Here is an 11999-nt window from a genome sequence, read left to right as displayed (position 1 = left end):
ACTGTCACAAAACAAAACACTACTGTGCTGTGAATGGAGCTGGATATAGAAGGGTACAGTTTGGTGTTTATGTGGGGGCAGACATGACCTTGGTTCTATTCACAGCATCACACACACAAAAAGGAATGCTGTGGAGGTCATGGGAGATCTGTGGAAGAGGTCTGGGGTCTGTATTTAGCTGTGAAGGACAGAAATGTGCCAGCTGGTAGATTAGAGCCTGAGGGCTGAAGAGACAAGCTAGCTCACCATACAACCAGACACAGATCTGGGGTCACTGTCCCCCACTCCACCACCACTGGACAGGTCCGAAAAGGGGGGTTTGGGGCTGAAAGGAAAGTGTGAGGCTGGGCCTTCAGTCCCATCTCTGAGGTAGGCCTGCATAACCTACTGTCTCCTGCCTTGGTAGTACTGTGTCTAGTCCCTTCAAGTGTCTATCTCCTAACTCATACCTAGCACAAGCTCATGACAGAAACATTTAGAACCTAGGATCCTCATGTCTGGCCTGAGAGTTCAGAGCACCTTAATTCTTCTGAGGGCCTCTGTCTCCTCCCTCCTCACCGGTTCCTCAGGGCGCGCCAGGCGAGACCTCCACTTGGATGCAGACTTCTTTCCCAGTAACTCAGGGCCTGCCTTATAAAAAGGAACCTGACTGGGGTAGGCACATATGCAAGGCTGTGTCCTGTCTGTACTCCTCTTAAGCTTTGAGTCATAGCATTATCACAGCTAAAGAGACTGGGCTCAGTGAGATTCCCACTTTATTTAAATTATTCATTCACAAAGTATTCGCAGGCATGGCCGCAGACAGCATCTGCCACGAGTGACTCTGTGTTTAGCCAGCTTTGCCCATCCAGCTTCAAGTCCGGGCTTAAGCTCTAGCCTTGCTTATTTCCCAGGCATCTCTGGTAGAGGCAGGAACTGAGGTGGGGCTGGGGTGGTGGTGGGGTGTGGGGTGGTGGTGGGGTGTGGGGTGGTGGTGGGGTGTGGGGTGGTGGTGGGGTGTGGGGTGGTGGTGGGGTGTGGGGTGGTGGTGGGGTGTGGGGTGGTGGTGGGGTGTGGGGTGGTGGTGGGGTGTGGGGTGGTGGTGGGGTGTGGGTGGGGTGGTGGGGTGTGGGGTGGTGGGGTGTGGGTGGGGTGCTCAGTAAGAAGACCTGGTACTGTCCCTGAGAGCAAAGGCAACTCCTCCTGACTCCCTCAGGTCCCCACAGCTGGAACACTCTCCCCTTGGAGACTGCTGGGCCTTTCTTGGAGATGGCACAAGGGACTCTGATCAGATCGCCTCTTAACAGAACCATTCCAGCCAGGACCCCAGCTGGGGATTCCGTGTCGAGACGGAGCATTACCACTCAGCTAGTGGCACATGTGGGGCTTGTAGTCTACCTCTGATGGCTGCTTTCCTAGAAGCATGGAGTCAGCCATCCTTGCCTCATCTCAACCTCGTCCAAGACTCTCTCTAGTACTCAGAATCCCATCAGCCCCTGTGGTCTGAAGGCTACCGAGCTTGGCTTGCTGCCTCTGTCCCAGCCCAAGCATCTTGCCATACACCTGCACTCTTACCCACAGCCCTTTGTGTCTTGGCATTTGCCATTGTATCTGCTCCGGAAGCCTTTCCGTCTCAGAGCTCTTACCAATTCCCTGGTCTTACACAGTTAAACCATTTTAGGGAAATTAGTAGCCATGTGTATTTGTTACTGTTAGCTGTAACCTGTAACTGTAATCCTATAGCTGTGACCACCATAGGACAACTGACAGGGACAATGTAGCACAGAGTTCGAGATTAGCCTGGTATACAAAGTGAGTTCCAGGACAGCCAGGGCTACACAGAAAAACCCTGTCTCCAAACTTACCACCCCATCCCCCCCCAAAAAAAAGATTTGCTTCAGCTCAAAGTGTTTCAGTCCAACATGGTAGGTATAGTAACAGCAACTCAGACCATAGCAACAGAATGTTTTTTTTTTTTTTTAAAGAATTTCTGCTCATGAGTTTGGGTTTTTATTTTTTATTTATTTATTTTTTAAAGATTTATTTATTTATTATTATATGTAAGTACACTGTAGCTGTCTTCAGACACTCCAGAAGAGGGAGTCAGATCTTGTTACGGATGGTTGTGAGCCACCATGTGGTTGCTGGGATTTGAACTCTGGACCTTCGGAAGAGCAGTCGGGTACTCTTACCCACTGAGCCATCTCACCAGCCCGCAACAGAATGTTCTTAAAGACCTGTCCCTAGTGTTATTTCTACCAGTTAGGCATAACCCCCTATAGGTGCACAGACTCCTACAGTTTCATGTGTTCCCAAAAATACCACTAGCTAGGGAGTGAGTGTTGAAAGCATGAGTCTAGGGGATCATTTTAGATTAAAATCATAACATCCTGCATGCTTGCTACCATAGGGCTTTCTTGCTCAGTCCTTATCTGGCAGTACTGTGAGGACAGGCCTTGGCCCAGTGCCCGTGTCTTCTGTGCAGAGATTTGGGTGGTGGACTGGGTAAATAAAGGGGAGACTTGCATTCATCCCATGCTCAGACTGCTCACTAAGCCATTTTGTCTTCCTTGCCACTCTTGCTGAAAGGAAAGTGGGTTTGGATCAGTTCTGGACCCTGAGGTTGGAAAAGGACCCTAGATCTCCAGACCCTCTCTTAGGCTCTGGCATCTGCCTCACCGGAGCTGGTCTAGAAGAAAGTGTAACAGAGGGAGCAGAGAGCCCTGTGGCTCTGGGCTGCTCCCTGACTGCTGTGATGGGGTTATAGGGTCCAGGTTCACCCCATTCACTGTCCCAGGCCTCCAAGAGCTACCCCAACTCTTCCTGTTTCTGTGTTCTGGTATGTGCTTGGGTTTTCATGTGAGATATAAACAACAGGACAACCTGGACGGTGGTGGCAGATGCCTTTAACCTCATGCCTTTAACCCCTTTAATCTTAGCCCTCAGGATCGGAGACAGGCAGATCTCTGTGAATTTGGGGTCAGCTTAGTCTATAGAGTGAGTTCTAGGACAGCCAGAGCTACACAGAGAAACCCTGTCTCAAAAAAAAAAAAAATTAAAGAGAAAGAGAAAAGAAAAAAGACAAAAGAAACATGACATTTTTAGGACATTTCAGCCTGGTGGAAGTGGGAGAAATTTCCCTATTGGCAACCATCCTAGTTAGCTTTAACTTGATAGAGCCCAGTGTTATCTGAAAAGGAAGTCTCAATTGAGGGATCCTCAGATCAGGCTGGCCTGTGGGCATGTCTGTGGGGGATTGTTTTATGTAATTGGTGTAGGAGGACCCAGCCCACTATGGACTGTTCCATTGCCTCAGCAAGCAGTCCTGAGTTGTATAAGAAGGCTAGCTAAGCATGAGTCAGTGAGCCAGCCAGCAGTGTCCCTCCATGAAAAACAACAACAGAACCAGCATGACAAACAGCAGCTCACAGTTAGGGTGGAGGGGCAGGGGCAGGGCAGGCAGCTCTGTCCTCATCTGAGGTCAAGGGTCAGGTCAGAGGCCCCAGGAGCTGCCCTTTTCCCTAGGGTTGAACATGACCACAGCCATCTGTAGACAAAAGGCCCTTCTTCTCTGCAGAAGCCTGGCTGTGGGAGGGAAGGAACATTCTCTTGGTCCTTGGTTGGAAGCAGGGCACTCTGCTAAAAGCATGTCTTTGGGTTTCAGGAAACCCCTCCACCTACCTGCAGACAGACAGGGCGGGCCAGCTCCTCCAGGAAATGAGGCATAGGGCTTCCCTGTCCTGAGCTAAAGCTATGGGGGCAGGATAGATTTAGCATCGGGGGCAGTCCTTCCTCTTAGGTTCCTAGATTGACAGGAACAAGCAGGGGCAGTCCCTGGAGGCTGAGGACTGAGAGGTCAGGGTCTCCCTGGCCTGGCACATCTTTGCCTGGGAGACCACATTTCTGCCCTTTCTCCTCCCATGAGCCTGTCTTCCAAGGCTCCTGGACCATTGTGTCTGGGCTTCCTTTGTTGACTGCCTCAAGCCTAGACCTGACCCTGACCACTGCATCCTTGGCAAGTCCCATAGCCCTTTTGATGTCTGTGAGTTCTCTCTCTCTCTCTCTCTCTCTCTCTCTCTCTCTCTCTCTCTCTCTCTCTCTCCCTCCCTCCCTCCCTCTCTCTCTCTCTCTCTTTCTTTCTTTTTGTTTTTTTGTTTTTTGAGGTAGGGTTTCTCTGTGTATCCCTGGCTGTCCTGGAACTCACTCTGTAGACCAGGCTGGCCTCGAACTCAGAAATCCACCTGCCTCTGCCTCCCAAGTGCTGGGATTACAGGCATGCGCCACCACTGCCTGGCGTCTGTGTGTTGTCTGAAGGTGGGGAAACACTGCAAGACAAAAGGATAAGATTTTTCTGGTGGCTGAGCAGGAGATATGGATGATAGAAAGGGTGTCCCAAGGAATTTGGCAGCAGAAGCAACTTGGCCTGAGCCCAAGTCCGGCAGGTTGAGCCCAGTTTGGATAGGGCTTGGTGGAGACTGGGTCTCTTGTGCTCTCTCCATCTGATGGTGAGGCCAAAGGAAAGAGAAAGCTACTTCCCTGAGTCACAGCCAAGAAGACCTGATCATTTTTTCCAGAAGGGTTGGAAATAGGGCAGACTGAGGTATGACTGTAGGCTTGAGGGCTATGAGCCTCTCCTTCCTCTAAGACCCAGCTCCCTGGCAGAGCAAGCCTGACATAATAAGATTCTTCTGGATACCCTGTGTCCTCTGCTTATTCACAATGCAACAATGTATCTGGAGCTGGAGGTTGTTGGTGTCCACAGTCTTTGAGGGACTCACATGCACTGCTCTCATCCTCAAGGCTCAGGCAGAAGCATCGAGAACTTTCTGGTCCATTCAGAGGCCTGAGGTCTGTGGAGTGAAGCCAACACCCAGTGCCAAGATTCCCGGCAACGGGGTGGGGGACGGCAGCAGGACATAGCTCTTACTTGTTCCTGCAGCTAGCTTCTCAGGCTCAGCTGTATTGCTTCCTTTTTTAGGCAAAGCAGAGCTCAGGCACAGTCCTCAAGGCCCCACAGTGTCTCACCTGCCAGAAATGGAGGAAGTAAAACCATTGAGTCCCATCCGTCCTCCCTGCTGAGCATCCTCTTGCTGAGAGTGGGAAGGGAGGAGACATCCTGCCAGACAACACCCCCTCCTATGTGGGCCTCCATTCCAAATACTATAATTATTTACAGGAAAGCATCTTAAGGGCCGCGGTCTGTGCAGCCCTTCTGAAGGGCTCAATGTCCTGTGAACAACACTTGTAGACAGCTTCCTTTGGTCTGGGCTTAGCACTGACTGCAGGACCCAACTTTAGATGGCCAGTGGGTCTCTAATCCTGCTGGGGTCTGACCTGGGTGTAGCCCTGGAGCCCTGTTTGGGTAGTACATAGGACAGCAATAGGCCACTGTGTCTTTTCCTCCAAGAATTCAGGTGAGAGTTCTGGCAAGGTGGAGGCTCTTCATTCTGTAAGAAGCTTCTCATATGCTCCTGTCTCCTCTGAGGGCTGCGTCATTGCTTTCAAGTCTTTGGAGAAAGCCGGCTGCTCCTCCAGTTTATAGCCAAATTGGGTCCTTGTTGAGAGAAGGTTGCTTCTTTGTATAGCCCCACTTCTAAGGTTCTTTTGTCTTGTAAGGCTCTCCTGTCTTCAGGAGCTTTGCAGATCAGCAACTGCGGGGTGCGGGGGGGGGGGGAACCCTAAGGAGTAGGGGAGGAGGAGTGAGGAGGAGAATATGGACAACACATATTGCCGCCTGCAAAAGAGAGATGGGAATGTCTGTCAGCACACGCCCACACCTATATGCCTTTGTGGTTGCTGCGTGTCACCGCAAGTCCGGGACCGCTATGGCATGCATCACCGTGCAGTCTGTGCAGATTGGCCTCTGCGCGAGCGACTGAGTGCACGCGCCTCCCAAGCAGGAGTGGCCGCGAGTGGGTGTGGCTTCTCCGAGGTGGGTGGGGCCTGACTCACGGTAGGAGGGCAAGTTAGCAGCCAGCTGTGGTCGATCAAGAGCCCGCCACTCCAGGCGCGATGCTGTTCTGGACTGCGTTCAGCATGGCTTTGAGTCTGCGGTTGGCATTGGCGCGGAGCAGCATAGAGCGCGGTAAGTGTGGTGAAACCCGGATTCCAATTCTTCATAGCCGATCCGCTGCTGCCCACGCGGGTCATGAACTGTCCAGGTGCAGCCGCCGAACCAGTAGGTGGGAAGGCCGGGGGAGCGGGTGGGGCACACGCCAGCACCTCAGCCACCTGCGGTGGGCGCTCGGAGACATTCTTGGTGACTCAACTGAGCTAGAGCTGGACTTGGAGCGCCTGAGGCTACGGTCCCCCCCACTCCATCCCCCTCCCCCGTCCCGTCCCACCCCGCACCTCAGACATGGATTGTGGAGAAAGATGTTTAAGAGGTCTCCCTGACTCAGTTTCCTTACCTCTGAAAGGTCCCTCAGTAGAAAGGAGGTAAGAATATTGGAATGGCCACACCATGAGGGGGAAACCCCAAAGCCAGGACTAAATCCAGGCACTTGAGAGCTGTTGCGTATTTGAGTCTTAGTGATGGAAGGTCTCATCAGTACCTCAGCCGGCTGGGCAGGAAGAAAAGGGGATAAAAGGGAAGGCTCGCTAGACAATGGTTGGGTCCTCAGGCTGCTGCGGATGGGTATATCCTGCTTTCTTGGTACAGATGAAGCAGGGGATGGGGGCCAGGGGAGGGGAGGGGTGATGTCATCTGTAACCAGTCAGGACTCCAGTCTGGCCCTCTTATGGGCAGGAAGGGCTGTTCAGTGTGTGGTCTTCCCCATCTCTTCACTTTTGCTCTCCCATCCTCTCTTGTTGTCCCATGGGCTCAGAGTCCATTGCTTCACCTGGAAGATGAATAACCTCACTTAACTTCATCCTAGAGGTGTCCCTTCTGAAAATCAAGTATCAGGGAAGCATTGCATGTGGCTCAGGCCCCTCCTGAATACAGAATGTTCTACCTGCATGCAGTGTCTATTGAGGACAAGGGTCAGCATTTACCTACTAAAGGAGCACGGGGACAGCCCAGGATGCCCTGGGTACATGGACATTGTACAGTTGGGAACCAGAGGAGAGTGTGGGCCTTTTGTTGGCATTTATAGCCCCATTCTGAAGATTCTCTACCTGTATCTTTGGGCAAAGGCAAGCAAGCATGTGCTTAAAGAAAGTTCAGACCTTTGGGGGTGGTTCTGCCCTGGGCAAGGGGGTGCCTGGCAGGGCTACCTTGACTGAACCCCTTGTCTTTTCCTCTAGGTTCCACAGCATCAGACCCCCAGGGGGACCTGTTGTTCCTGTTGGACAGCTCAGCCAGCGTGTCACACTATGAGTTCTCAAGAGTTCGGGAATTTGTGGGGCAGCTGGTGGCTACGATGTCTTTCGGACCCGGGGCTCTGCGTGCTAGTCTGGTGCACGTGGGCAGCCAGCCTCACACAGAGTTTACTTTTGACCAGTACAGTTCAGGCCAGGCTATACAGGATGCCATCCGTGTTGCACCCCAACGTATGGGTGATACCAACACAGGCCTGGCACTGGCTTATGCCAAAGAACAATTGTTTGCTGAGGAAGCAGGTGCCCGGCCAGGGGTTCCCAAGGTGCTGGTGTGGGTGACAGATGGTGGCTCCAGCGACCCCGTGGGCCCCCCTATGCAGGAGCTCAAGGACCTGGGTGTCACCATCTTCATTGTCAGCACTGGCCGAGGCAACCTGTTGGAGCTGTTGGCAGCTGCCTCGGCTCCTGCCGAGAAGCACCTACACTTTGTGGATGTGGATGATCTTCCTATCATTGCCCGGGAGCTGCGGGGCTCCATAACTGGTAGGTGGGAAGAGGCAGGTCCTGTGAATCCCTAGCTGACAGCTTGCTGCAGGGAGAGGATCTGTGTGGAGACCAGGGAGAACCCATGAGCCTGGTGCCCTTGAGTATGTGATAGTGGCCCACCCAGTCTCTGCATACCATCCAGGCACGTACTCCTTCTGGGTGCCTACATGTACCCTGACACCTGGGTTATAGAGAGAATGTGGCAGATCTGAGTAACCACTTCAAGACAGGACTCCCAGACACGGGAACTCCCAGGCCAACGAACTGAGGGCTACTTTGAGTGGGCTGTGTGTGGAGGGGCCAAGTACAGAGGATAAAGGAGGTCCAGGGCTCCCCCAGGTGTATGCCTATGGCATCATGTGCCTTTGTGTATATCCAGGGACCAAATGGCTTGCCAGTCCCATAATTCCCGGAGAAGTGACCAAACAGGTCAGGGAATGTCTCCTACAAAGCTTGGGCCCTACCTATTCCATGCTTGGGAACCACAGTCAGGGAGGGGTTGGAGGTGGCTTTCAATCGTGTCTATTGTGGGACTGCTGGGAAGATCCGCTGTAGGACCTACGCACCTGCTTTCTCCTGGGCCTCCTATCGTCAGTCACCCAAGGAGAAGGAAGGGGCTGGAGACTAAGGGCCTGGTGTTTGGCTTAGCCTGTGGAGGGCACTGAAGAATGCTATCACTTCAGGGTAGCATTCTTACCAAGTCTCTTTCTGCAGGTTAATCATCTACACTAAAGAGGAAGGTGTGGGTCTATGGGTTGGAAAGGGGTGAAAGGTCTGCCTCAAGAGATCTTCTGAGGACATCTCCTGGTAGACCCTGGGCCAATAGGCCCAGATGAACCTGGAAGGGGCAGAAGGAGAAGAGAATATCACCAGAGATAAACATTAGGGTGGAGACGTCTGTAACTAAGGTCAGAATCTTGAGTGGGAGGCTGGGCAGGAAAATGAGTGCCCAGCTGACCGAACTTAGCACCTTGGCAAGAAAGCCAAGATCTGGATGGCCTACCAAGACTCAGCTGCAAGCTGATCAGATGGCTGGCTGATCATGTGTTGGTTGTCGCTGCACAGGAGCCCATTCTGGAGCCCCCCTACCACTCTCGGATAGGAAGGTCCTACTCTCTCCTCACTCTTAGGTCCAGCAGGTCCAGCAGCTTTTAAAAGGGTTTTGTCACACTTTTACTGCTCCAGGGGCCACTAACATGAAGTCTCCCAGCTTCTGGTCTGTTTCCTCCTCCAGAACTGTTCAGAATATGTCAGAATATGTCTGTCTCACGACACATCTCGTGTTGGCCACACAGTCTTGGAGGACTGGACTTCTGTTCTTAGATAACATTGTGAGCATTGCCACCTTTGAGGTACCTTCATCCAGGTTGTTTGTCTGGGTGAGGAGTAGCCACTATATCTTATAGGTCTGGGTTTGTGGTGAAGTAGGCAGGGAAGTCTATGACGGGGCCCAGAGTTGGGGGCTATACTCCTCTCTGTCCTTCTATCAGCCCAGTCAGAGTTTCCTAGTCATTAGCATCTGCTGGTGGTATATACCTACCTGGCTCCCGCCTCTCCTTGGCAGAAGGCCTCACCTGTTTTATTGGGGGCTCCAATCTTAGGGTCCTCTCCAAATCAGTGAGAGCCCCATTTGGTGACACGGTCACTTCTGCTCCCTGACTCCAGCACTAAACCACCCTTAGATGCGATGCAGCCACAACAGCTTCATGCCTCGGAGGTTCTGTCCAGTGGCTTCCGCCTGTCCTGGCCGCCCCTGCTGACAGCGGACTCTGGTTACTACGTGCTGGAATTGGTACCTAGCGGCAAACTGGCAACCACAAGACGCCAACAGCTGCCCGGGAATGCTACCAGCTGGACCTGGACAGATCTCGACCCGGACACAGACTATGAAGTATCACTGCTGCCTGAGTCCAACGTGCACCTCCTGAGGCCGCAGCACGTGCGAGTACGCACACTGCAAGGTGAGGCAGGGGCACTCGTGGGAGGGCAGGGTGGCATGGGAAGACCACTCCTCCACGCAACTATCCTCTTTCTTCGCAGAGGAGGCCGGGCCAGAACGCATCGTCATCTCGCATGCGAGGCCGCGCAGCCTCCGCGTAAGCTGGGCCCCCGCGCTTGGCCCGGACTCCGCTCTCGGCTACCATGTACAGCTCGGACCTCTGCAGGGCGGGTCCCTAGAGCGCGTGGAGGTGCCAGCAGGCCAGAACAGCACTACCGTCCAGGGCCTGACGCCCTGCACCACTTACCTGGTGACTGTGACTGCCGCCTTCCGCTCCGGCCGCCAGAGGGCGCTGTCGGCTAAGGCCTGTACGGCCTCTGGCGCGCGGACCCGTGCTCCGCAGTCCATGCGGCCGGAGGCTGGACCGCGGGAGCCCTGAACTGCCTGCCTGCTCGTCCACCCGGGGGCCCTCTTCCCTAGCCCGGAGAGAGAGACACTGCTGCTCGTGGGTTTTCTTGTGGATGGAGTCGGGTGGGGAGATGGGATGCCGGTCCTGCCTTTGACCAGCGTTAATTCCTTTCGTCGTTTCCCCACTGGTCATCGCCGCCCTTGCCTGACTTCCGGGAAACCCGGGTAGCCTCACGCGCAATGGCGGTCCTCTCCGGTTGCCAGTGGAGTTGAGCACACGGTGGTCCTTGGGCAACTCTTGGCGAGGGGATGGACAGTGTCTGAGGTCAGGTTGAGGACATAAGACCCAGGACAAGCCTTCAGGAGAGGAGGCCACAGAGTTTCCAACCTGTGCCAAAGGCTGGGCCCTCTGGTGGCAGGGACTACGCATGGCTTTGAGGAGGCGTTCAGGACCATCCAGGTCCTGCCTGGGCCTAGAAAGTGGGTAGGAGAAAGGGAAGAGAGACTAGTGTAGACAGGATTCCCGAAAACTTCCTCAAGGAAAGGAAAGATAGGGAGGTATGCTGGGAGGCTGATGATGTGGCATTGGTTTTCATCAAGATGTCCTGCCAGCCTAGAGGCCGGGATCTGTCAGGGTCACTGACTCTGCCTTCCTGCCCAGGACCTGCACTGGGCCCTCGATCAGTGCCAAGGATGCAGTCTTTTCACAGGAATGGGACGAGACCTTGGCATTTAGGGCCTCAGGGATAGGAGAGCCGCACTATGACAGATTCTAAGGGAGCCTCCTGCTTTAGTGTAGGGAGCAAGGTGTCATGCAGGTGGGCTACCTCCTGCCATCACCATTACCCTGGGGCATCTGACAGATACCTAAGGGTGGTCAGGAACAGGTTTCCTCTCAAGTCCCTATGTAGGCCTCTCCTCTCCTCTCAGAATCATTTGCCTTATCCCAAGCTTACTCCATCTCTTCCCCACTAATGACCCGGACTCTAACAACAATACAGTCAGACAGACATAAACTGTGCCTGCAGTCTCATTAAAATGCTGTATTTTTCGTCAAAACTCTCCCCAGCTGTGGTACTCGTGTGGGCAGCATGAAAGGTTGGACGTACAGGGTTTATTACGTTTGGGGAGTAGGGGAAGCAGGTCTGCAGCATCCGTACACGGATCATTCAGGCTCCTGTCCCTCCATGTTCCCTGCCAGCTTCATACCAGGGCCTCACTTCTGCAGCCCGCGAGCGATCCAGTGTCTGCAGTAGGTCAAGTTGTTGCTGCTACAACTCAGAGGGCAGGAGGCTTTACAGGGGTGTCCCCACCACCGCCTGTGCTGTACTACACACTGCTCGGCCCTCTTCTTACATGTTTTCCTTACACTACTTTGGCTGCAAGTGAGATCCAGGAGCTAAGTATTGAGAGAGGTGGGGTAGACTTTGGGTATGGAGAGAGCAGAGGTGGCTTTCCTGAGACTTTGCCCTCTACCATTTCCCGAGAAGCTGAAGGAGCACGGTAGGGCTCATCCTGGACACCCAAAGGAGCACTGGCCATGCACCGAACGTGTTGTGTTGGTGGGAGGTGGCTGTTTGTGTGACGATGGCTTGAGATACAAGGCCCTAGCCGGCTCATGGAGCAGAAGCCATTGGGGTATGTGTGTTTGGGAGGGGGGGGCCCTCTCCATGTGTCCTTGTCAGGGCAGTAAGCCTATGTGTGCACTTACAGGTTTCATGTTTCACCTGTTGATCAAAAGTTGGAGCTCAGATACTTCCTGTGATGTCAGTTTCCAGGCCAGAGGCTGAGGCCATCTGCATCCAGGACAGATGTAGGTTTGGTATGTTGGCCTCACATTCCCCTAAAATATGGAAGTTCCTCC

General features: G+C 53.5%; 1 protein-coding gene across 4 annotated transcripts; it reads left to right on the top strand.

Annotated features, from left to right (window-relative positions):
• The first annotated feature begins 5800 nt into the window (after positions 1-5800).
• Vwa1 (von Willebrand factor A domain containing 1) lies at positions 5801-11999 on the top strand. Of its 4 annotated transcripts, none has more exons than XR_003954953.1 (4): positions 5801-6064; positions 7228-7785; positions 9454-9749; positions 9829-11194. XR_003954953.1 is itself a non-coding variant. In NM_147776.4 (4 exons), exons 1-4 carry the CDS (start codon positions 5992-5994, stop codon positions 10164-10166), a joined length of 1248 nt encoding a protein of 415 aa, NP_680085.3. In that variant the 5' UTR covers positions 5933-5991; the 3' UTR covers positions 10167-11999. The 4 variants fall into 4 exon arrangements, 3 of the variants coding, with proteins under 3 accessions (NP_680085.3, XP_030109439.1, XP_011248558.1); NM_147776.4 differs by having other exon boundaries at positions 5933-6064; positions 9471-9749; positions 9829-11999; XM_011250256.1 differs by lacking the exon at positions 5801-6064 and having other exon boundaries at positions 7696-7785.

The sequence above is a fragment of the Mus musculus genome, chromosome 4, assembly GCF_000001635.26.
Source record: "Mus musculus strain C57BL/6J chromosome 4, GRCm38.p6 C57BL/6J".
NCBI classification, from domain to species: Eukaryota; Metazoa; Chordata; class Mammalia; order Rodentia; family Muridae; genus Mus; species Mus musculus.
Note: the sequence above shows the minus strand (reverse complement) of the source record. Positions and strands in the feature narration are given on the sequence as shown.